Raw genomic sequence first — 27,267 nt, forward strand, 5'->3', positions numbered from 1 at the left:
GGTCATTGATGCCATCGTGATGGCATATCAGGCTCTGGACGTGCCCACTCTACCAGGAGTGTGGCGGCCTCCTGGGCCCTGGCCAGTGGCCTTTTTGGCAGACATCTGCAGAGCAGCGGGCTGGGCAACACCCAACACCTTTACAAGGTTCTACAATCTCCGGGTTGAGCCGGTCTCATCCCGTGTATTGGCAGACACGAGCAGGTAAGTTCCGGGACAGCTGGCCGGGTGTACCGCTTGCGCATAGCACCTTTCCCCTCCCTTGAGGTGAAGGCATGCACTTTTGACTCCCAGTCGTGTTCACAGACTGTGATCCCTGAATGACTTTCCTCCTTAGCCCTCTGGCAGTTCAGTTTGTGGAGAAACTTGCTGACCGGCCCAGTACGTGAGCTAATGAGCCCCTGTACTGAGGTAGGTGCTCCACATGTGCTGGTTCCCTGAAGGCGACCCCATGTAATATTTTCCGCAAAATCGTTTCCCTATCGGCAAACTGCGTCTTCCTTGGGCAGAGGCCCCTCTGCCCCCGGTCGCCATGCTCTGTAGAAACTCCTCCCCTTTCAGGTAGGACCTACCATGGGACCTCTCCACATGACATACTTCCGACAAGACTCGGTAAGACCATGTGACGTATTCCACTCAAAATACCCCCCCCCCACCACACACACACACACACACACACACACACACTCTTTTTGGGTGGGGTGTGGTCTCCGCGGTGTCTTCCCCTTGGGAGGGACACCCCCCGACGCAGACACTTATGGCTCCCAGTCAGTTAACAAATTTCACTCTTTTGGGGGAGAAAAGAGAGGGAAAGAGGCCTCAGCTGGGCTAGCCTGTCCCTATAGTTGGGCAGTCGACTTGTTCCTGATGGACCGTTCTACGCTCATAAGAGCGTTGGGGGAGGTTACGTGACGGCCTGGTGTGCTGGCTACGAGGCACACAGCGGTCTGCCCGTCACACACCACCAGTTCATGTAACACAGTTCAGATAGTTGTGGTGTTTTGTATAGGGACCCCTAGTGTCACTACATCGACACAACGTCGAGTGAGTGACAGATAGGGAATATCCTGGTTACTTTCGTAACCTCCATTCCCTGATGGAGGAAAGGAAAACATTTGCATTGCAAATTAAAAAGAATTGAATCTATCAAAATGATGTTACAAATCCTGTTTATTGAATCAGTTATACTTTAAGTCATGGGGACACAAATGAGGTACAAATGGCATGGTTCAAAGGGTCCAGAGTGCGACCCCTGTTCTCAGGGTATAGTTCAATCACTCACTTTTCTGGCTAAATATTTTAGTTTAACCCAGCAGTCTTATTTTTCCAGGTCAGGTCACAAATATGTTGTGCATTGATGAGACACAGTTTTCTTAGCTATGGAGTTAATGTTTTATAGTAGTTCACCCCAAAATACCCCAACAGTTCCATCATCAATTACTCACCCTTCAGTTCTCATCCCCCATGAAGTGTGTTCTTCAGGACTCGTACTGTGGTCCTTTGCATTGCAAATGCAGTGCTCTATCAGCTGAGCTACCTACTAAGTCGGGCTTGAACAGGCTTTTAAATGTAGTTAGTTTTTGTAATGCAAACATTACAGTGTATCACCTTACAAGTCATACGCTATAGTAAATGTGTTTAGATGACAAAAGAGAGCATTGTGTGACATAAGATAGTGAAAAGTATGTGTTTATGAACTAATAATCAGCCATTTAACTTGTGATTTCTATGAAAGGAATTAAAAGTTATTGTTGTTGTCTCACCTCTAGTGTTTGTTTCACCAGGAAACTGCCGTGATACGTACAACGAGTCACGTACAAATAATTTAGCAGAAATGTAGGAAACGTTTTTCTTTGAGACCAGGAAGGAACTGTCCTTTTAAGAAAGAAAACAATGCAGCTATGCAACTATTTTTATATATATAAAATATATATATATATATATATATATATATATATATATATATATATATATATATATATATATATAGATTTTATATTCAATATGAATCTGCAACTTCATGGCCCAATGACTTTACCAGCAACAGTCACAAAAAACTATTGGGTCTTTTTATGGGCTTCAGGTGTCAACACAGATTTCGGATAGCATCAACCTCATTTTCTCATTTCATCTTTCACCATCAGCTTTTATTCACATCAGCACTCTTCCAGAATTGCTATTCAGACCTACCACTCACTTTAGAGCAGGGGTCATTGGTTTGCCCTTCTGAATCAATGCCCAGTGTCCATTGAAACTGTGTGCAAACTTCAAGTGATGCCACTTTAAAATAATTCCCTTCCATCAGTCATACCTTGGATGTCTTTAAACAATCTGATTTTAGTCAGTGAGTTTAGCTAATGAAGCGTAAGACACATAAAAGAGGGTATATAGGGTATACACTTAAAAGAGGGTCTAGATTTAGCTAGAATTGTGATCAGTAGTGCTCAATCATGCTTATGCATGACCCTGATTTACACTCAAAGGGGGAAATTCAACAGTTGCACCACTTTTGCACTCTGAATTTCACTGCAAAAGCCTGCGACTTATTCACTAACCACCCCCAAACCAGTTTAATCAGGTGCTGTATGTATAGTGGTGTGGCATGCTTATTTAATTTAAGTCATTGTCATTTCTTTCAGTACAAACACACCTCCTGTCTATGTAGATTAGGCTTCTTGTAGTTTAAGCCCTGTTCACAAAAATTACCTGCTTTGCATAAAGCAAAATTTATATAGTGAACTGAGTGCCAAAACAATGCAGACTGCATGTGCAAATAAACAACGCTATCACATTTGGGTCATTTATTCAAAAAGATTCTCAGTTTTGGTTGATACTGGTGGTGATTCTAGAAGAATGTGTCTATTAGATTATTCCTTCTTTCCAATAGGCTGTTGCTGATGATGGGTGTGCTCTTTTGCTGTGGTGCAGGCTTTTTCCTTCGCAGACGGATGTATCCATCTCCGCTCAGTGATGAGCCCTCTTTTAACGTGTCCTTCACCAGACAGCCTGTCAGCACGCCTGGTGAGTGTATCATTGCTGTTTAATTCCCACATGTCATTATGTTCTCTTGAATGCATATATGCACATAGACATTAGTGTTGGGGAGTAGTTAACTAAAAGTAACGACGCTACTAACCTAACCAAATTTTTCACGGAACCGTGAGAGTAGTTCTGCTATTTTAACAATAGTGTAGTGTTTAACATTTTCCAACAAGTAGCGATGTAGAGTCACAAAATGCTACATTTGTCATATTGTATTGTGAACGCAGCAATAGAGCCGAGGGAGTTATTAAACACGCTCACCTAAACCGTCCTCTCTCTCATATAGCGCTGGGAAAGCCAAATCATTTAAGTGAATCAGTTCTTTCGGACAGTTTATGTAAATAAAACAGTTAAAAAAAAAAAGACAATTCTGTTATATTTAGCTTTGGGAACTCTGATTCGTTTTAGTGAGTCGGTTCTTTCGGACAGTTCATGCCAATGAACTAGTTCAGATAAATGATTTACTAAATATATGATTCAAATATTTTGTGTATTGCTGCTGTTTATCACTATATTTCAATTCAGTTATATAAAATAGTTGGTTTTTTTTCTAGTTTATTAGTGTATATTAAGTATACATTTATGTTCAATTTGTTCATGTTGTCACCCTATTTGTCTAACTTTTACAAAAATTAACCATGGTTTTAATATAGTAATATTGTAGTAACCATGATTGTTGTAACCATGCTTTATTTGCGGAACCAATGATTTTGATAAAATAAACCATGGATTTACTAAAATAATACTGTAGTATCAATATAGTTACCATGGTTTTACTGTAGTAATATTGTAGTAACCATGACTGTAGGAAACATGGTTAATTTGGGGATTACTATGGTTTTACTTCAAATACCATGGTTAAGTTATGTTCACTGTAGGAAAACCATGGTTGATTTTCGTAAGGGAATATCACCCAAATGAAATATATACTGTAACTATTAGGTAATATTATTGAATTCTGAAATCAGAACTGAAAATAATATATGTTCTTCTTAAATAGCTTCATTGTAGTAAATTACTTTTTTAAAAGAGTAGCTTGACTGTAACTACTTTATGTTGTAAGTAGCTTGTAGCTTGGGAAACTACAGTTTTTTTCAGATTAACATTTTTATCGCTCGGCTCTCAAACACTATACAGAACAAAGCAAAACACACATGCACAGAGTCAAACATTATCCCCCTTTAACCCCCATTAATTCCCTATCCCCCTCCTAGTCCCCAACCCCAACCCCCAACAAACATTCCCATGGTCCAAGCCTGAGTATACACATATAATCACGAAGAGAGAAAAAAAAAGAGATTTTCTCTCCACATGCCCCTCACCGAGAGCCTTCCAGAAAGGTCATGTATTTGTCCCATTTCTTACCATATGCATCTAATCTGCCAAGCTGTTTATATGACATCTTTTCGAATGCTGCCACCCTGCCCAATTTGGGGAACCATTCTTGAAATGAAGGAGCGGGAAGCTACAATTTTAAAGTAGCTTCCTCAACACTGGAAACTAGATGCTGTAATTGATGATATTAATGGTAGCATAATGTTTAGAGAAATATTTTACCCAAAAATGAAAATTTTGTCATCATTAACTGACCCTGATATCATTCTAAACCTGTAGGCCTATGACTTTCTTTCTTGTGTGGAACACAAAAGGATGAATTTTAAAGGATGCCCCATTCGCTGACTTTAGTACAATGGCCGTTGATAGTGACTCACTTTAAAGATAAAAAGGTCTCAAAAGTGTCATAAAAGTAGTCAATGTGACTCCTGCATCATATTCCAAGTCTACTGAAGGCATAGAGGTTTTGGTGAGAAACAACCCAAAATATTTGCGTCGCACTTGTGACTCACCATTACTGGAACTGCTGCACATGTGAAGAGTTTCAAATCAGTCTAGGCTCTATTTGCTGCTTTAGAAAGCAGCTGTCCATGTAGGCAGTAGAAATGGAGGCATTTGTTGCATTCAGCGATGTCAATACTCTGTCAATACAGTTTCAGTTCATTTTTTGGGCAGCGCTGGCTCAGCGGTTAAGGCTCTGGGTTACTGATCAGAAGGTTGGGGGTTCAAGCACTGCCAAGATGCCACTGTTGGGCCCTTGAGCAAGGCCCTTGACCCTATCTGCTCCAGGGGTGCTGTATCATGGCTGACCCTGCACTCTGACCCCAGCTTAGCTGGGATATGTGAAAAAAAGAATTTCACTGTATATGTATAATGTGTGAAAAATAAATATAATTATAAAAAAAAAAAAAAAAATTATAGTTATTATATCTATGCTGCTGCTATAAAATATGCCAAACATTCACAATTGGTATTTTTAAGCAACTGGACAAGGTTGAAATGCACTTATTGAATCTTCCTCACTACTGGGGTCTTTAACAGACAGTTATTATTACTATGCTTTTGCTAGAAGCCAAGGCTGGCACCTCACCACAGACTTGATTTATTTCACCATCTATCTGTGCCAAACAAGCAGAAAATTGCAAATGAGCCACACTTGTGTGTGAGCAGATATGTTGCCAACATATGGCCTTCAGCGTCCTGCTGTTCTGAACAGATGAAGTAAACAGTATTTCTGGACAACCAATTTTGTAAGCTGCTGCATTTATTGCTAGCTGCTAGCTATTTTTTCACACGTTTGGTGCATCATGTTTTATCATAATAATCAGTGCTTCAATTGGCAGCAAAATAAGGGTATAATTTGGAACTTGAAAGCAGTATTCTGGGGTGTTTTTAATGTAATGTCTAGAACAGGGGTCGGCAACCTATGGCACGCATGGCAGCATTGGCACACGGAGGGGTAATCACTGGCACGCCAGCAATGGTGAGAGAGAAGTAGACTGTTTTATTTATATAAATACAGCACCTGCATTCCAATCTACATCTTGATGTAATCCTTCCTCATGATCATGCAGCGTGTTTTCATGGGCTGAATGGTAGGCTAAACAAAAAGTTAAAATGCTATGAGACTGCAGTATACCCAGGGCTGCATTAATGCAAGGGCTTACCTGGGCTTAAGCCTGGGGGCCCAGTTGCTGTATTTTCCCATCAACATTCTCAGGAGGGTGTATGTAAACGTGTTCTGTGGGAGACACTGATGTAAATGTAGAGAGGGTGCGTAATGGAAAAAGAGGGTGCGCAACGGCTAAACCCGTCCATGTAGCGCATGACCATCGAGTGAAAATGTTCCGCTCTAGGTGCGAAAAACTTCATATAAATAAAATAGCCTGCTCCTCTCTGGCTATTGCTTGCATGCTAGTGATTACAAGATTACAATTACATAATATAAGAAATATTTAAGATTCCACACAATTTCATGATCAGTAATCAAATAAGCAAATTTGTGACATTAACTGTGTTAACTCATTTTGTACAAAAGGACAGGTTTTCTTTCATTAAAGCACTTAAGATGCTCTGTGGAAATTCACATGCAGGATCATGAATATATCATAGTCATGGGTTTTGCACAACATTTTCACTCAAACTGTTATGCTGATAATATCATTTGTAATGAAAAATAAATGATTAAATTAGAAAAAATGCAAAATAGAAACATTTTCACAAGTGGACTCAAACTTCGGAAAATCACAAACATTTGCATGTTTTTCGGTACAGCCATTGACCAGGAAAATAATTTTTTTAACTTCATGTCAAAATGTTTGCTGACCCCTAGTCTAGACCTTACATAATGTCTTCCCCCTGATATCTACTGAGGCTTCCATTGTAAGTATAATACTGTAAATACTTTTGCAATTTGAAAATAACCCAGAATATTCTATTTAATCTTACTGGTTTAAATAGTCTAGTTCAGCTATTCAACACGTGGACCGCGGACCACATGTGGCCCTCGAGCAATCTTTTGTGGCCTGCATGATGATATCATCATCAGAAATATACCGTATTTATCAGCAGCCTGTCAAATCTGTATGAATTGTGAGGTGTTCATTTTCATGAGGATTTTCGCTAATTCTCTATATTGCTGAATCACGTTAGAGAGGGAATTCAACTGCAAGAGAATGTGACATATAAATAAATAATAATTAAAAAACAACAACAAATAACATCTGAGCATGGCTGACGTTATGAGAGCGGCGGTTGGTCTGCACGCGCGTTCATACATGTGCGCTCACGTGTGGTCTGTCAATCAAACATCTCACTTGAGAGTTACCAGATATTATTTAGCAGAGATGGGCCACTTCTGTTAAAATAAATGGGAGAAATTGGAACGCTCAACCAAGGAGCTCTGTGCGCCCAATGGTTAACGGACGTAGAAAGGATGTCCCACCATACAGTTAAAAGAGCCAATCAACTTTTAGATACAGACATCACCTGTCAATCAACACTAGAACGTGCAGAGAAAATTGCATTTTTTAGCGAAATATGAGGTAAAGAATCACAATTTATGATTCCAGTACCGTCAGATTTTATTGCTGATTTGAAATACGTTCTTTGTAATCTTGACCAACCATTTTTGAGATTTGGGTCTTTATCCATTCAAGTAAATAGGAGCTGCACTTGCATGACTGGAAATAGCCTCCCAGGAGTGTTCCAAATGGCCGACAATGGACTGACTTGCTAGAAAGACTTTGGAGTTACTCAACACGAGAATCTGTCCAAGCTGTTGAATAGCTCATCAAAGATATGTACTCGTCATGACAACAGTATTCACAGGAAAAAATAACAGCTTTTCCTGCAGTGGCAGCATTGAGACGCTTTCATGCAAATGCTTTTTAGTGATCTGCGTTACTTCGCCGCAAAATGCTAAGGAGGGTGAACAAATACGTATGACTTGTCACTGAAGGACTTTTGGTGCTAATACTGGATATATCGCTCTTGTTTTTGAACATGTCTGGTGTATGTGATGTTGAACACTCATGGTGTTTGTTAGTAGACAATCACAGGCACAACAGAACTAATCTATATCATAAAAATCGAACTGTTACAACCCATCAACTAAAACCTCAGTAAACAGTCAAATAAAGTTTTTAATACACATTTGAGTGATTTTGAGAACAAAGAGTTCAGTTTACCCAAATTTTAAAATAAAAAATAACTAATTCTCTCCACAAATGTCATGTCAAAAATATTCAACCCCCAAAGTCAATCATTTGTGGAGCATCCTTTATCCTTAATAACAGCAAATAAATGTTTCAGGTTAGTGTTCTCAGGCTTCGGACACCTCTCTATTAGAATTTGTACACATTTCTCATGAGCAAAGGCTTCCAGCTCATTGACATTCTTTGGTTTCTGTGCTGCCACTGCTTCCTTGAAATCCCAACAAAGGTTTGCAATGGGATTTTAATGATGGACTGAAAGGGCCATTTAAGGTCATTTCACGACCTATCCCTGAACCAGAGTTTGGACAACTTGGATGTATCCTTGGTGTTATTGTCTTGCTGGAAAGTCCAGTGATCACTGAGCTTCAATTTACACACTGAAGGCATCACATTTTTCATGCCAAAATGGCCTGATACCTGAAAAAATCCATGGTGTCAGTCACATAGTCAGGATAGCCGTTTCCTGCAGCCACAAAACATCCCCATAACAGGACTGACCCACCTCCATGCTTGGATGTGGGGATGGTGCCATTCTTGTCATCACCTTGTCATCTTACTCCAGTCGTACTGCTGACCCATGGGTCTAAAACTCATTTTCAGTTTAGTGTCATACGTCTATAAAACCTTCTTCCAGGACTCCATAGGTCTTTCCTACTTCTTTCCTATTAATTCTTGAATATTCAAGTCAACATTTCCCTTGGTTAAGTTTTGCTTTCTTCCACACCCCAAGAAGGTTGCTGTTGTACCATATTTAAAAAATGTATGAATGGTGCTGTCAACTTTGTCTATTGGAAACTGAAGTGCCTTGGAAATGTACTTTTAGCCATGACCTTTCTTGTGTAATGAAATAATCTCCTCTATTAACTTTTGAGACAGCTTATTTTTAATTGCATTTTTTGCATAGAAATACATTTTTGCTTACAACGCTAAACTTAAATTTTAAAACTTAAATAAGTGCCATTGCAGATTGATGACTTAATTTTGTTTTAAAACAATTACTTGTGTAGCCTTACATATTTAAGAAACAGCTACATGCAATAGGGGTTGAATAATTATGACTTGGCTGTATTTTTAAAAAATCCTGCTATTTACATATATTAGGTTATATATTCACACTATGACTTTGAATATGTCACTCAACTGATATAGATGTAAAGTAAAACAATTCTGGGTCATCAGAAAAGCTTACCTTTGTAAATCCTTACTGTCTTGGTGGGGGGTTGAATAATTTTGATTGCAACTGTATATATATATATATATATATATATATATATATATATATATATATATATATATATATATATATATATATACATACTGTATACACTGGCGGCCAAAAGTTTGGAATAATGGACAGATTTTGCTCTTATGGAAAGAAATTGATACTTTTATTCACCAAAGTGGCATTCAACTGATCACAATGTATAGTCAGGACATTAATAATGTGAAACATTACTATTATAATTTGAAAAAAATGTTCAGAACTTCTTAAACTACTTCAAAGAGTTCTCATCAAAAAATCCTCCACGTGCAGCAATGACAGCTTTGCAGATCCTTGGCATTCTAGCTGTCAGTGTGTCCAGATACTCAGGTGACATTTCACCCCATGCTTCCTGTAGCACTTGCCATAAATGTGGCTGTCTTGTCGGGCACTTCTCACGCACCTTACAGTCTAGCTGATCCCACAAAAGCTCAATGGGGTTAAGATCCATAACACTCTTTTCCAATTATCTGTTGTCCAATGTCTGTGTTTCTTTGCCCACTCTAACCTTTTCTTTTTGTTTTTCTGTTTCAAAAGTGGCTTTTTCTTTGCAATTCTTCCCATAAGGCCTGCACCCCTGAGTCTTCTCTTTACTGTTGTACATGAAACTGGTGTTGAGCAGGTAGAATTCAATGAAGCTGTCAGCTGAGGACATGTGAGGTGTCTGTTTCTCAAACTAGAGACTCTGATGTACTTATCCTCTTGTTTAGTTGTACATCTGGCCTTCCACATCTCTTTCTGTCCTTGTTAGAACCAGTTGTCCTTTGTCTTTGAAGACTGTAGTGTACACCTTTGTATGAAATCTTTTTTTTTTTTTTTTTGGCAGTTTCAAGCATTGTATAGCCTTCATTCCTCAAAACAATGATTGACTGATGAGTTTCTAGAGAAAGCTGTTTCTTTTTTGCGATTTTTGACCTAATATTGACCTTAAGACATGCCAGTCTATTGCATACTGTGGCAACTTAAAAACAAACACAAAGACAATGTTAAGCTTCATTTAACGAACCAAATAGCTTTCAACTGTGTTTGATATAATGGCAAGTGATTTTCTAGAACCAAATTAGCAATTCAGCATTATTACTCAAGGTTAAGGTGTTGGAGTGTTGGCTGCTGGAAATGGGGCCTGTCTACATTTGATCAAAAATGACTTTTTTCAAATAGTGATGGTGCTGTTTTTTACATCAGTAATGACCTGACTATACTTTGTGATCAGCTGAATGACACTTTGGTGAATTAAAGTATCAATTTCCTTCCGAAACAGCAAAATCTGTACATTATTCCAAACGTTTGGCCACCAGTATGTATGTATATATATATATATATATATATATATATATATATATATATATATATATATATATTGCATTTACAAAAATATTGGAAATACTGTATTTTACATATATCTAAATATCAATAATGCCAATGTAAATCGGTATGTAATTAAAATAACACAAAATTCCACAGATCCCCAGAGCACAAATCTGGCCTGTAACTCTAAACTATTTTATAGCTTATACTATAGGTTAATATTTCATAGATTAAGCAAAGAGGAAAAATCGCATTGATGTCAGATATGTCAGTTTCTCTGCTTCTGCTTTTCTGCACTCCCTTAGCTCATTAATATCAGATGCGGCACAGATGCACCTCAAGCTCTGTATTAACAAACTAATGTGTATGAACTGTAGAATGATCTAAGTAAGTATTAGGCTGTAAAAATGCACATAGTACTGAAATACAGAACATAGTTGGAAAACATTAAGCAGTTTGAGCAGTGTCCTGTGGTGCCGCATGTTATAAACCATCTGTTATTTATGATCTGTATAATGAATAAAATAAGTAATGTATGCAATTCATCAAAATTATTTTAAACACACACACACACACTCTCTCTCTCACACACACACACTGACATACACTGTATATATATTTATGTAATAGAATGGAATTATGGAAAAATAATGCACACACGAGGTGGTAATGCGGTCACGATGTGCAGCAGATGTGCATTATTTTTCAATAATTCAATGGGTCGGAGTCAATTATTCCACTTATAACATGGTTACCACACCTTAATACATCATTCAGTTTTATCTCAAGACATTTTCTGGTTTTCGTCCCTAAAACTCTCTTGTGAGTGGAACTACTTGCTTCCACCACAGATTCAGCGTCTTGCTTTGATACAGTCCGAGCCTTCGTTGCTAGTTTGAAAATATCACTTTAGAACTAGCAACGGAGGATAGCGAGACTTGTGCTGCTTTACTGGAGCACCTACTGAAGTATTAAGATAGCGTTTGTGCGTGTGTGTGAGAGTTTGTTTTTAAGGGATCGAAAGAGAGAAACTCATAAACTGAGAGATCGCTTCTGGGATTAACTTTTTTGTTGCAGCTCTCGTCAGAAGTAACATTGCTTCAAAGATGTAAGTTTAAGCACTTCTTAGCAGCAGCGAGTGTAGCCATATTTCCGTTGTAAACCTTAATAACTGATTTTAACCCTACTGAGATGCAGGTGTGTGCTGACATGACGGCTCGGGGATGCGAGGGTTTTTCCCTCAGATATTTCAGATAATATAAAAACTGTTGTATTGATCAAGTGTATCTAGCATTGATACAGCTCAAGCCTTCGTTGCTAGTTCGAAAATGTCACTTTAGAACTAGCAACGGAGGATGCGCTGCTTTTTGGCAGTAAAAAGGTAGTAAGTGCGTGTGTGTGGGTGGGTTTGGTGGTTTAAGAGGACTTTTTTTTAGGTTACAAACTGGTAATTACAAGTGTATTATGCTATAAATTTGATTTATGAGGACATTCCTAGTGTCCCCATAAATTAAAATGCTTTAAAAACATACTAATCTATGTTTTTTTTTTTTGAAAATGTAAAAATGCAGAAAGTTTTTTGTGAGGGTTAGGTTTAGGGGTAGGGTTAGGGTTAGGGGATAGAATCTGTAGTTCGTACAGTATAAAATCATTATGTCTATGGAGAGTCCTCATAAGGATAGCCACACCAACATTTTGTTGTAGTAACATGTAGGGCTCTTCAAAATAACTGAAATAATTTGGCGAAGTGATGTGGAACCGTTATGCAGTCAAGACCTGGAACTACTTCATAGCTGTGTGTTTACTTGAAAAATAATTGCACACCTTAGAACGTTTGTCAACCAATTAGTATCAAGCATTTAACAGACCCTTGGTATAATATAATAATAATATAATATAATATAATATAATATAATATAATATTAGATATATATATATATATATGAGAGAGAGAGAGAGAGAGAGAGAGAGAGAGAGAGAGAGAGAGAGAGAGATCTCATATTAACAAAATAGGCTTAATGTGATATTTGTACTGCTATTTAAAACTAAGTAGTGCAGGTAGTTTAAAGTGATTAAAACTTAAAAAATGATTGATATTCACTTTCCCTTATACATATATGTAAATTCTAACCTGAAAATGTCTATCTTTAATATTTATTTTTTCCTATATTCCTATCTATCTTCCTTATTCTGAAAGTAAAAATACTGTAGATATAAATTGCTCTCCATCTTTCTCCAACAGTCTCCCAGCAACCGGGCATGCAAGGCTATGTTGACCCTTGCAGCACCATGACAATGGCCTTAGCCCCTGCCTACCCAGGTCAGCCCACCCCAGCCCATATGATGAGCTTGTACCCACCACCCCCCTCTTACTGCAATCATCCTCCACCTTCGTACGACCAGGTCTTCAAGACAGCTGAGAAAAAGAACCACAATGAATCATTACAATGAAAGAGGCCACGAGAACAGTCCACATGAACTAGAAAGCGACCACACCACTAAAAAGAAGCTCTGACAGTTTCCAGTAGCTTTAAGTGGGTCTCAAGAAACTGTTTTCTTTTTCATTTAATTGTTGTAAGGACGTCTCTTTTTTGCCCACTCTCGGTTTGTCATTTATCGCTTGATAGGTGCACTACAGAGGGGCAACAAAGAAAATGTATCCTTGAAAGTGGGATTTTAAAAACCGATTGCAGAAATGGACTTCTGTACCTAACAAAGGTTTGAAGAACCTGTCAGAATGTGAAGTTCAGAAGAGAAATGGAAGCGTTTCAACTCTCTTTCTTTGAAAAAGCGTGTATTCTCATACACAGTGTGTGAGACACTCTCTTGCCTTACCAGTGGTCTAAAGCAAACCTTGGAAGGTAGTTACAAAAAAAAAAAAAAAAAAAAAAAACATGCTGAGACACCAGGTGTAATCCATCGTCCTTCGGAAAACAGGTGCTCCCACGGCGACAGATGAGATGCCATGGAAACCAATGAGCAGATTAATGCATGACATCAACTCGGTCACTCTGCGAAGTGATGGACCCATAAAGCAGGGAGTTACATACTGTAGACATTAACACAGATACTAATGCCAAATCAGTCTTGCATTTATCTAAGCCAGTGAATATCTTGCAATCATGAACATGACAGGTCATGGAACAGTATATTCATGCTACCTAACCTCCAAAACATGAACAGTTGCTTTGTTCAAATCTAAATGGTTTAATGGGTCAAGACACTCTGCTATGGATAAATGGGATGGAACTAATTGGTTTCTTAGGTGTGTTCAATTTTACCCAGAACATTTTTTGAAATAGATGATGAACTCGCAAGGAGGGAGTCTATTGAAGCCATGTTAACCGTTCCTGTTACAGCAAGAGAAAGAAAATGTATTTACATCTTTCATTACACTCATAGAGCCCTGATGTTGTCAATGGGTTATGAAAAAAAATGCTCATTTTGGGTTAAATGTCTCGTTTTGTTATGAGCTAAATCCTGTTAATTGCCCTCTGTGAGTTTTTTGTGAATTGTTGGAATTTCTTTGTACAAATTGATTATTGGAGTACAATTATGTGCAGATGAATGACAAGGATTCACCCCAACGAGAAATATAACTGATTTTTATGTCGTTATTTGGAGGGTGTGATGCGTTAATGCAACAACTGTTTAAAATCAACATTGGCCAAGTTCACTCTAATTAACCCTCTTTAGGTAAACATTTAAAAATGTCCTTACTTCATGACAGATTTTACTGAAATGTGTTTTCTGAGAAATCCCACCTGTGTCTGTGAATCCAAATTATAAATGAAATTTCAATTTAGGCCTCTTTATTTCTACTTACTTAGGGCGTTTTCACACTTGGTTCATTTGGAGCATTTGTGTTGGTACCTGGTGTGTATTTTCCCCTTAGTTTGGTCCATTTAGGCATATATGAACACAGCAGTTGCACTCGGATTTGCAGCAAAACAATCGGTCCGAGACCACCTTGATGAGGTATTCTTAGTCCAATTTCATATGAACGTTGGAATGTTTTGCTCGTGGTGAGAATGCAGTCTGATCGGCAGACCAATGAACCGACCATTATTCCTATGACAACCACGAGTATACATGATGGACCTTTGGAGAAGAAATCTATGGGTCAGCACATCACTGTAATTCATAATCAAACTGATTATTTATCCCTCCATTATATGCTGGAAACTTTTTTGGCGACTATATATTAGATATGATTGCATGATTAGTAGAATTGTTATTAATAATTCTCTGAGGTAATTTATCAGTGCGATCGCTTCTATGTTTGTGGCACAACAGGTAGGAAAACTTGGTGGCGTTAGCAACTTTTTCACAGATAAAAACAAGAAAGAAAACGCATGAAATCCAATGAGTTTTCATTTTAACCATCTTGACGTGGCTTCACTCTTTTTTAATGCATTATTTAATGCAGAAATCACGCAAAAGTAACTATTGATGGATGAAAATAACAATGATGGAAATTTTACAACTCTCATCCGAGTGATGGATAATGTTTATTTGTAAGAGCAACCTCAAATTGCAGTTCACATTCTATACCATACAGCAGCGTTTTGCATTACCGCGATATAATCATTACTCGAAAATGTGTACTTGTTGACATTTCTACCAGTATATTGCCCGCATATGCCACTATGAGCTAAACCCCAGAACAGCACGCAAACATTCTGACCTATGAGGGGACAGTTTGCTTACATGCACTGATATATATTATAGAACTGGATTGCTCATGATGTCCTAACTGTGAAGCCATTGCGCCGCCATATTGCTATGTCCAAACATTCCAATGTGCCTATTGACTTAACAGGAAATCATCTCATTTCAGCGAGTAAAAATTCAATATCATTCAATCACCGATTTTATATCTGAAATCTGCATGTACAGTATATCCCTACAATGCAAACGTCCTACACATGTAAATATTTATTTATTTAAAGTCTGGAATTTTTCCTGTTTCTTGAAAGCCTGAGCGAGTTATGTGTGTCTGTATCAAACAGTATCCATCTCTAACAAACTTCAGTGGCGAACAGATCAGCTAAATGTAAACAAGTTCACTGAAACTGAGGTAAGATACAAACAGACATTTTCAGACTTATTTATTGTGATAATCGAAGTGTTTGTTCAGAGTTACTTGTTTTATCTTTTCATCAAAAAGTGCCTTTTTCTCGCATCAAATAAGAGCGTGCGCTCTCCCTCTCCCTCTTATCACACGCACAGCAGGCGTGAAGAGAGGGAGACATGCAAAGTAAAGTTGGTTCAATTTAAACTGACAGGTGAATGCTCTGACATCGCAAATCCACGTTTATCTACTCCCTCATAACAAATATTATCCATAATGAGCAAATTCAAAATTAAACATGATTGTCACTAGAGGACGAAATTCAACTTTCGTATCCGCAGGTCGCAGACGATGAAACATGGGTGTTTTAACCTGTCAGTCATTGATGCTCTATGAGGGTTTGAGCATACCAAGATGGCTGCTTGAACACTTCCGGTGGCTTCACCTTCTGCAGGCAGTTTACCCTTGGGTCAGCGATCCAGTTCTATACATATATCAGCGCTTACATGTGACTTTTAGTAACAAATTTTGGTCAGTGTCGAAATGCTGCCTTGTGAAAGCAAACCAAACCAATGAGTAAATCCAAAACTGGAACAATTTAGACCCTGTTTTGAAACAAATCAAATAAACCAAAGGTCTGAAAACACCCTTATTCAGCATGTTATTGAAACAGAACGAAGACAAAGTGAAACAAGATTGACTGTAAAGTTGAGTATTTTGCATACTGAATTCTTACAATTTTTATATTGGATATTGCTTGCTGGTTTAAAAATTTTACTGTAACTTAATGTTGTGACCTTGTGCAGACTATACCTTTGGGAGTAGAAATGCATCAGGCTTTTTTGACACAAATATTACCACAACACTAATTAGGAGAGAATCACAGAATTAGGAGAGAGACTGGACTTTTAGCCCAATCATGCAAGTTTTTTTTTTTTTTTTTTTTTTTTTATAAAGTATGTGAAGCTGAAAAAGCAGGAGCTCCCCACTGAAGACTTAATATCTACTGAAAATGTTAGGTGATCTTAAATAGATCCTGTTATATTTAAAGTGCATTGGAGAAAACATGTTGAAAATTATGCTTTTTGTAGTTGTGGTTATTGGTAATGGTTTAATTTATTTAATATGCTTTAAGTTGAACTATGCAAAGGAGAAATGGTGTCTGTTTGCTAAATGTTATAATTGAATTGTTAAGATTACGGTTAGTGGGGGGGGTCAAGGACAGCTGTGAAATTTGATGGTGCCAAACATCCTATGCATCTCAAGCCTCAAGTGACAAATTAATAATTATGCAGCCCTAGTAAGATGTGTGAGCTGTCACTTTGATGTTGGACATGTGAAGCAATTTTAACAATAACAATTTTGTTTAGTACTTGCACTGTTATCTACACCATCATTGACACATCAACAACCATGTCATAGTGAAAACCTATTAACAGTTGTTCATGAACTGCAGTAATAAAGTACACCTTTGTTTGAGACTTCTGTTTTACCGTCAACAGATACGGTTTACTGTGTTGCCTATGTTTATCATGTTTATTACAGATTTGTGTATTGGACAGTTATTGCTAATTTTAGGTTTATGTCAGGCAGCTTTGTACCTCCACAGCAAAGAGAGTTTACTTGCATGGTCTTAGAATTTTACAGCAGCAAATGGTGGCAAATTAATTCAACTATATACTCATTAGGCTACTGTAATTAGATCCAACTGCATGGTCCATTTTTCAGATTACAAAGTTCCAACCAACCAATCAGAGTTTGACTTTAATAAGACTTGGAGTGTAGGAAGTGGGTTACCATGACAACAACAAGGTAAAGCTTGGTAAGTTCAAACTGAAATAATTGTTATATGACTTGTGTAACAGAGTTCTGCCAAAGCTGATTGTGGCTTTTTAAAAACAATTTACAATCATCTCACATTAAAATATAATCATAATATACTTATATAGCAGAAATTGCAGTTATCTGGGTGCAGGCATATAGAAAATGGCCACAACTTATAACATTGACAGAACAGATGATACATTTGTTTTCCAAAGGTGGTAAATTTGATTTTCATGATCACAGAAGCTGCACATTTCTAAACAGTTTAGTTATAACAGTAGAAACCCCATGAATCAGAATTTGACCAAATTTGGAACATCTCCTCAGATTGTCCTGGCGTCCATGCCTACCAAAATTTTATTAAGTTTGGACATTGCATTGAGAAGATACAGGCAAATTAGTCAGTATGGGCCACACTGAAAACTTCCATTGGCGCAAATTTGCAATTTAATGATTAAAAATTTGCAAAATAGCATTGTCAAGAGGACCTCTATAGATGATTCACACCAACTTTTTGTGCATATTGGGCCTATGGCCTGTGACCTCAGGGTACTGGCAGATTTAACACTGCAGTGAAAGGTGAAAACAATTGGATTGTAAGTAACATACTGCCTATAAGACAGTATTAAATTACTGGAGACGTATATCAGTGAGTGTAAGAGTGTTTCTTAAAGAAAACTGTAACATCATATCTACTCCTTGTAAAGACAATTACCTGCTGAAAGAGTTGGATGTAGTATTCAGGGTACCTACACACTTTGAAATTCTATGGCGAAAGAAGTTTTCTTCTAATGTTGTGATTTAATTCACTAAGAAATAATTGCACCTGCTTATAGCATGGTTTCATTTCATATGCTGTCTGCATTGTTTCAGTGCCTCATTTGGTAAAGGAATTATGCAAATCTGGTAAAGGCAACTGAATCGGTTCTCTGAAATGCCAAAAGTGAACTCGACTGCACCACGTGTCTGGATATATGTCGGGTTATTTCACTCTTTTCCATCATTTGATGAATTATTACTGTCATGATAAATGAAAAGAATAGCTGGAAATATGACAATTACTTTATTTAAATATGCATTGTGCAGCACAATACAAAGCACAGACTGCACATAATTTAACTGGATTGCAACTGTTTAGTGAATTCGTCAATTCAAACTTGTGAAAAGACTAATAACAAAGGAAAAGGAAAATGGTAGCTATAACTTACCTTACACAGTACATATTCTGCTGTGTTCATAGATATATTCAGACATGTTAATTTTTGACCGGTTCCAAAAAGCCCAGTTTATTGCAACATTCATAACACAGTTTGCCTGAGAAAACAAAATTTAACAGAACAGGTCATTCTTTCAGGTACAACAGATTCTTTCTTTCATTGAGACATTTACTGTACCAATGGCAACTGGAACAAAACACTTGGACACAGAGCATACAAAACAACAATATTTTACCTAAAGGCACACATACACCGGCACATTCACATTCCAACGTAAACACGTGTTGCCATCCTCATGCAAAGACAAAGACAACATAGACAGGTCCTGGACAAGTGACCCGCTTTCACATGGGCGCAAACGTCCCAGTGCATGACAGAAACAATCGAATCGATGCAGATGCAAGGTTTTTTTAGCAGAACATTATGACATAAAACTGCATCCTAACCAGACAAGCGAGAGGAAATTTTTTCAATAACTTAGTTTCTTTTTCTTCGACATCATGGTGGGTTGCTCCACTCACTATTAAATCTCACTGGTCCAAAATCAAGCTCCACATTACAGCAAATAAAACATTATGTTTCTACTGATTGGCTGTGATTCTGCCGCATCACACAGCATTTCTGAGTGCTTGCTTGTCGCTGGAATTGTCACATTGCACCTGGTTAGGACACAATGGAAGATGATAAAACAGAAATGAAAAATCAAATCTTTGCATAAAATATAGTCAAAATGAAAATACAACAACATGTGGATAAAGACTATTAGCTACAAAGACAGAACGCGACAGCAATGTTTGAAGCTATAGGCTGAAGGTTGGATTTTTTTTGCGTCCGTTCTGATGAGGAAGAAATTATTTTGTCTTCTTCATGTTAAAGGGTCATTCCAGGGCAAAGTAATCATATCATCAAATGTGCACTGAAAGCATGTAAAGCTCCAGATAAAGGAGTATATGCTTCCAAATGCACAGGTCAAAGTTCAAAAGCAGGGAAGCAGGAAGCCTCAGGCTGGATTAGATCTGAGAGATAATGGATGGCTCCGGCCATACCTACAACCAAGAGTTAAAAAGCATTGTTAGATTTGGTTTTGCAGACAGAGAGATTTGCAAGATCTTTACAAAGCAATAGTTTTATTACTTAAGGCCGTAAGAACGTACTATAAGACCGTTATTATTGTTACAACCTACAAGTTCAAAGCAATACCCACCCACTTTTCAGCCGTCTTGGTTCCAGAAGTATTTTCCATAGCGATTTTATGAAATCCTTCATAAAAGCATTTTAAGCCATAAACAAAACCAACCAGCTCCGGGGTAAATCACAACATTACAAACTTTGAAGCAAAAACGTATTTGAAAACTATACGTTAGGTACAAGACGTAACATGTACGTAACATCTTTAATAAAGGAATGAGTTACAATCCCATGAAGCATTGTGAATGATGCAATCAAATTGAAAACACTGGAAAAATATAAAACTATTGATTTAAAGTTGTTGATTACAACTATAGAAACAATATATTTTCATTTTATTCCAAAATATTCAGATATATACAGATAAAAGTAGTTTGACAATGTAGGGAAATCGATTCGATTACATAATTCACAGTGTGTCATGGAAGTAGGCGGTTGCTGCAAAGCTCTTTTGGCACGTTTTGTTGGCCGTGATTCTCTAATTTGGTGGATTTTTCTCTGCAGCATCATGGATAGTGTAGTTATTGACCATACAGTAAATTCCACAAATAAATGCATTTTTTTTTTTTTTTTTAAATGAAGTTGAAATAACGCAGACTAATAGCTTCAGTAGAAGCATACATCATTGATTAACAACCTCGGAGCTCACGGTAGGTCGGTCTTTATAGCTTTATAAGTTGGTGTTAGAAATCAATTCTACAGAAAAAAATAAAAATAAATAAATGGGTTTTTCTTTCGGAACCAGACTGTTGTGCTCTATTGTTAGAATGTTACTCTTAAATGCATAGCAACTTTTCCCACCTAGAATAATATAACATGTTGCATACAGAGATATAATTAGATGGATATTCTTGTTAAAACTACTTGTTTTGTCAGTGAAAATACATTTTATTGATCGTTTAGATTGAATATATTACACGTACTGTATATGTGTTTGTGGGTTCACTTCACTATTCTATGGGAAGAAATTTGTTCTCAGACGTGAGCTAAATCTGGGGGACATTTGGAGATCTCCTCACTGGAGTATAAATCATAAAAATATATATATATTTTTTTTTTTTTTTTTTTTTTAAATGCTAAAATTATTTTTGGGTCTGGGATAAGTTTGCTCTATTATCATTTTAATTAGCTTTATAGAAACACAACAGAAGTCTAGCTATGCAGCATGTCATCATTTAGGTTTGAAATCAGGTTTCTCTAGGGCGACTGCACTGTAATTATTACAATGTAAATCGCTATGGATGCAAGCATCTGCTAAATGACAGCTTGTTTATGCTAATTATACATATGATGATGGAGATGATATTTAACATTTCCTATACACAGATAACAGATGGAACATTTGACAAATAATACATTTTAAAAATACATTTTGATCTACTTCTGAAACTAGGGGTATTCATATTAACTCCCTTTTAAAAAAAATAACAATAAATGCAAAAACAATCAGTTGACATGATCAAAGGTACCTTTTTGAGAAATTCCTTTAATGTCAGCTGAAAAGGCCACTCCATGTGAAAAATATAGCAGAAATTTGGAAGCCCAACTTATGCATTGTAAATGACTAGTGAATTATAAACTAGCCAGCAATCTGAATTTCTGTTACTGATACAGTGATACAATGTTGTGGGAATGTTCCGCATGGGAGTTGGGAAAAGGTCCATATCTAACAACCTGCTACAAAGAAAGCGGCAGGAGATGCCAACCGACCAATCAGAGTGTGACTTTAATAAGGCCTGGAGTGCAGGAAGTGGGTTACCATGACAACAACAAGGTAAAGCTTGGTAAGGCATATGGGCACAGGCTGGAACGGTGACAACAGTGTCTGTGGAGAGTTGAATTTCTTCATAAAGCCTCAGAGATCAGTTCATTCAGTTCAGTGTTTTTGAGGACAGTAGAGAGAATACAGGAAATAATGGGGACAGACAAAGCTGAATCAGGATTGGGAAATGTTGCAAGCCGGATGCAAATCACATTGCTTACATGAGCATCCTATCTCAATACTCCAACATATTCTGGCTTTAGCTGCATCTTTACTGAAATGCTGTAAAAATGCTTTACAAAGTTTTAGCAAGTAGCCAAATAAAATCCCAGTCTTAGCAGAGCAAAATATATTTAAAACTATTAATGGTTTATTAAAACTGTTTGTAAGACTAAATATATTATACATTATATAAACTAATGTCAATCATATCGTAAATCATTGTGGCTTTCCTTGTAACCCTCTGTGCCACAGGCCTTCATTACAAAAGCATGGTCATTAGTTGCTGGATACTGGGTAGTGTACACAGTAAACAGCAGCTACACAACAGAAGGATTAGAGCAATCTGTCTTTTATTTCCCCAAAGAGATTGACAGACATTGATTACGTCTAAATGGGAGACACAACTTCAAAGTTGAAAACAGACTGGGAAGCCTTCATGTATTTGGCCTTTGCTCGAGAAAAACAAATCTTGTTAGAACTAAGGACAACCGTCTAGCTTTAGTAGACCTCTGTATCTGCAGAGATGTTCATTTCATTGATTTAATAATTATGTGTGAAGTGGAAATGTGAAGATAATTCATAAGCTATCTGAGGGTATTTTATCAGTGAGACATGACAATTGGTTTTACCTTCAAAAAGAGAGTAAGGCCGATCAGGAATACGGCAGCCATGGGTTCCATAGTCTAGACACCATTCAGCAAACTAAAAAAAAAACAATTAAATTATATATATATATATATATATATATATATATATATATATATATTGTATTTCCTATTATTAACAATAGTGATTTGCTTCAGAATGTAATTGCTGTAAAACAGTAAAGAACTATTGTAATACAATTATTTTATGTATTTAACAGCAAGATATAAAGGCATTACAATAAATAGTAACATGATAGTATAAATCCTTAGCCATTTAAAAAGTTATATATATATATATATATATAGTGGTCGACCGATATATCTGAATATGGGCCGATATTCTGACTTTTTTCATTATCGCATCGGCCGATAAATTATCCCCTTTGGCCGATTTGTTTCTTGAGGGCGCCGAGAATGACTGCTTGCATGTGAAGTGACTGAGACATGTAAACGACCAGTCATGGTTCGTTTTGTTGTTACGTGCCATCATGTTACTACAATAATAGACCGGTGTGCAACACAGTGTCATTTAAACGGTTCGCGTATGAGAGCGGCGTTTGAGCTCATAACATTAAAGTGCTCGTCTGTTTCTTTCTCCCTCTCTCTCCTCAACAGTTCCCTTTTAACTCTTGTCTAATGATAAAAAGGCAAATATCTATCAAACTAATATAAATCTTCCTCTGAAGCATGTATTCTAACAGTCTCTCAACAGTTCCCTGTCACTTTTCTAATGATAAAAGGCAAATATCAATAAAACTTCTATTATATACCATCTGCAAATATGCAGATATTTCATTTAAACAGATGTAATTCATGAACCTCACAAAAATCCAGCGTTTTCTTCCAGTCGAGCGCTCATCTAATATCTTCCTCTGAAGCGAGTATTCTATCAGCCAGAATCAAAAACTTCAGAATCAGGATCAAAAGTTCCTCTGATTCACAAATCATGATGACAATCCAAGCAGGCGATCCAGGCCGTTTAAACTGTCAGGAGATTGCTGCTGCTCACACTGGATATGTACAGTGGATATAAAAAGTCTACACACCCCTGTTAAAACAGTAGGTTTTTATGATGTAAAAAATTAAACAAAGATATATCATATCAGACTTTTTGCACCTTTAAGGTAAAAATTACAACCTATGCAATGCCACTGAAAACCAAAGTGACATTTCAGAGAGAAAAAAAAAAAAACTTAGAATAACTTAACTGCATAAGTGTGCACACCCTTTTATAATTGGGTATGTGTCTGTGTTCAGAATCAACCAATCGTCAAGCTCATGTGAAACAGTACACACCTGTCTTCACCTGAAGTGACTCTGATTAACTCCAAATAAGTCTCACCTGTTCTTGTAGGATTTTTCTGACATATTCTTGGTTGCATGCTGCTACAAGAGCCATGGGCCACAAAGAGCTTACAAAGCATCAACGGGATCTCATTGTTGAAAGGTATCGCTCAGGTGAGGGCTACAAAAAAAATTCCAAGGCATTAGATATACCATGGAACTCAGTGAAGACAGTCATCAACAAGTGGAGAAAGTACTGTGACATTATCAAGAACAGGACGTCCCTCCAAAATTGATGAGAAGACAAAGAGAAAACTGGTCAGGGAGGCTGTCAAGAGGCCTACAACAACATTAAAGGAGCTGCTCATTCTGGCAAGTACTGGTTGCTCCCTACATGTGACAACTATCTCCCGTATTCTTCATCTGTCTGGGCTATGGGGCAGGGTGGCAAGACCAAGCCGTTTCTGACTAAAAAAATATCCAAGCCTTGCAAAAACCTATATTCAGTCTCCCAAAACCATGTGGGAAAATGTGTTATGGTCTGATGAGACCAAGATTGAACTTTTTGCCCAAAATTGCAAAAGGTATGTTTGGCGCAAAAACAACACAGCACATCATCAAAAGAACACCATACCCACGGTGAAGCATGGTGGTGGCAGCAACATGCTTTGATTCAGTGCCGGCCGTGCACCATCACGGCCCGGCCACGCCCTCCTCTTCGTCACACTCCTCCCCCGCCTGATTCAGGCTAGGGTGCCACCACACTGACTTACTCCCCCCAACTTCTGGAGGGGAGACGCTGCTCTTCCGGCTGTTCCGTCAGTCAGTGGTCCACCCTGCCTCCTGTGAACCTGGGGGAGAGACGAAGGGAGGTTTAGGGAGAGGGAAAGGGTGAGCGGAGACACAGAGAGAGGAGAGAGAGAGAAGAACTTGCTCATTGGCTCCCGGACGTGCTGTCGCCCGGTCCTCAACTGCTCCTCTGCCCTCTGGCAGACGCCAGCTCGCTCCTACCCCGGCAGACGGCAGTGAGTTCTCCGGCCCCTGGTGGACGGAACCACTCCTCCCTTCTTCAGCGGACAGCAGCGGTTCCTCCGGCTCTCGGCGGCCAGCAGCGACCCCTCCGTTCCCAGGCAGACAGCCGCGGCTGCTCCCCTGGCGGATGGCAGCGGCAAGGACTCCGCGACAGAGCATCCCTCCTCCCTCCTGGGTTTCGGCACCACTGTAACAGTTCAAAGGTGTGCAAGGAGGAGGCGGGAACCGGCTGAACAATAAACATAAGGACACAGACACACATGCAACACGACCCCGTGCATTTCACTCTCTCTCGAACTGGCGCCTCCAGCTCCCCTTTATCTCGCTCTCCCGCTGATCAACTGATTCAGCGGCAGTCGTACAACATCATGGCCCGGCCACGCCCTCCTCCTCGTCACATTACTATATTAAATTGTGTTAAATATCGGCAATGTATCGGCCTATCGGCCACCCTGTTCTCTGGATATCAGCATCGGCCATTAAAAAACCCATATCGGTTGACCACTAATATATATATATATATATACACCGATCAGTCACAACATTAAAACCACCTGCCTAATGTTGTGTAGGTCCCCCTCATGCCGCCAAAACAGCACCAACCCGCATCTCAGAATAGCATTCTGAGATGTTATTCTTCTCACCACAATTGTACAGAGCGGTTATCTGATTTACCGTAGACTTTGTCAGTTTGAACCAGTTTGGCCATTCTCTGTTGACCTCTCTCATCAACAAGGCATTTCCATCCACAGAACTGCTGCTCTCTGGATGTTTTTTTTTTTTTTTTTTTTGGCACCATTCAAAGCAAATTCTAGAGACTGTTGTGCGTGAAAATCCCAGGAGATCAGCAGTTACAGAAATACTCAAACCAGCCCATCTGGCACCAGCAATCATGCCACACTACAAATCACTGAGATATAATTTTTTCCCCATTCTGATGGGGATTAACTGAACCATTAACTGAAGCTCCTGACCCGTATCTGCTCAATTGTATGCACTGCACTGCTGCCACATGATTGGCTGATTAGATAATCGCGTGGATGATTGTTGGTGCCAGACGGGCTTGTTTGAGTATTTCTGTAACTGCTGATCTCCTGGGATTTAAATGCAAAATAGTCTCTAGAATTTACTCCAAAAACAAAAAACATCCATTGAGCGGCAGTTCTGTGGATGGAAATGCCTTATTGATGAGAGATATATATATATATATATATATATATATATATATATATATATATATATATATATACACATACAGTACTGTGCAAAGGTTTTAGGCACTTAAGATGTTTCACAAAAACATTTGTCTTAAGATGGTTATTTATATATTTATATATTAGTGTGTCAATAGGAAAAATACATTTTAGACTCCCAAACATTACTTCTGCAAATAGAAAAGATTAAAATAGAAGAACAGGGCACTCTGCAAGAGATGGCATTTCCCCCACAGAGCACCCCACTGAACATCGTGTCAGTCTGGGATTACATGAAGAGACAGAATCAATTGAGACAGCCTAAATAGATAGAAGAACTGTGGTGAATTCTCCAAGGTGCTTGGAACATCCTATCTGCCAACAACCAAAAAAAACTGTGTCCAGGTGTACCTAAGAGAATTGGGGCTGTTTTAAAGGCAAAGGTGGCCACACCAAATATTGATTTAGCTTTTTTCATGTTTACTGGACTTTGTATGATATTAATTGATAAATGAAAACTATTTATGTCATTATTTTTGAAGACATTTTTCACAAGTGCCTAGAACTTTTGCACAGTACTGTATATATATATAATTATAACATATACTGTGTGTGTATATATATATATATATATATATATATATATATATATATATATATATATATATATATATATATATGTTAGTGCTGTCAGAGTTAACGCATGCGATTAATTTAAAATGTATAATGCGTTAACATAATAACATTAGCATGTCAATTCTTACAACCCTACTGCACAGCTTGTTTTCCCATGGAGGGTCTGTTGATGCTCCGCTCAATTTTAACATAATTTCAACTTTGTATCCGTTGTTGCCGAGCTTCTGAAGTGTCAGCTAATGATTACTAGACAATTCGGATTAATTATATTCCCATCAGCAGTGCCAGCGCAAAAACCAGAAAAAGACGAGCTTTTCATATGGAGTTCAACGCGGCACTTGCAGCCCTGAAACAAATCTTATGCATTCCAAATTCAAAGTGAAAAGACAGCCTGATGGCGATAAATATCATGGAGGATGAGGGTTTTAGAGATTTAATGTGCATTGCAATGAACTGTCGTTCTATCAATCAGTCAACATCCCACTTAGACTTTGGTAAATGTTACTTGAATTGGTGCTATTTTAGT

General features: G+C 37.9%; 2 protein-coding genes and 1 long non-coding RNA gene across 5 annotated transcripts in view; 1 reads left to right on the top strand and 2 right to left on the bottom strand.

The window, feature by feature from the left end:
• LOC127434753 (vesicular, overexpressed in cancer, prosurvival protein 1-like) overlaps positions 1-17,237 on the top strand; it is a 128,448-nt gene extending 111,211 nt beyond the window's left edge. For both annotated transcript variants that reach the window (XM_051687707.1, XM_051687706.1), the window contains exons 4-5: positions 2,888-3,021; positions 12,905-17,237. In XM_051687707.1, coding sequence (XP_051543667.1) covers positions 2,888-3,021; positions 12,905-13,113 — 343 coding nt within the window. In that variant the 3' untranslated portion in view covers positions 13,114-17,237. The remainder of the gene's footprint in view (positions 1-2,887; positions 3,022-12,904) is intronic.
• Positions 17,238-18,604: 1,367 nt separating this feature from the next.
• LOC127434736 (lanC-like protein 2) overlaps positions 18,605-27,267 on the bottom strand; it is a 46,738-nt gene continuing 38,075 nt past the window's right edge. For both annotated transcript variants that reach the window (XM_051687681.1, XM_051687682.1), the window contains 2 exons: positions 22,579-22,651; positions 18,605-19,823 (listed from right to left, as the gene is read on the bottom strand). In XM_051687681.1, coding sequence (XP_051543641.1) covers positions 19,747-19,823; positions 22,579-22,651 — 150 coding nt within the window. In that variant the 3' untranslated portion in view covers positions 18,605-19,746. The remainder of the gene's footprint in view (positions 19,824-22,578; positions 22,652-27,267) is intronic.
• On the bottom strand, positions 22,697-25,963 carry LOC127434760 (uncharacterized). Its single transcript, XR_007896081.1, has 3 exons — positions 24,515-25,963; positions 23,939-24,061; positions 22,697-23,644 (listed from the first exon to the last, which is right to left on the bottom strand). It is a non-coding gene; the product is annotated as an uncharacterized LOC127434760 (long non-coding RNA).

The sequence above is a fragment of the Myxocyprinus asiaticus genome, chromosome 44, assembly GCF_019703515.2.
Source record: "Myxocyprinus asiaticus isolate MX2 ecotype Aquarium Trade chromosome 44, UBuf_Myxa_2, whole genome shotgun sequence".
Lineage (NCBI taxonomy): Eukaryota > Metazoa > Chordata > Actinopteri > Cypriniformes > Catostomidae > Myxocyprinus > Myxocyprinus asiaticus.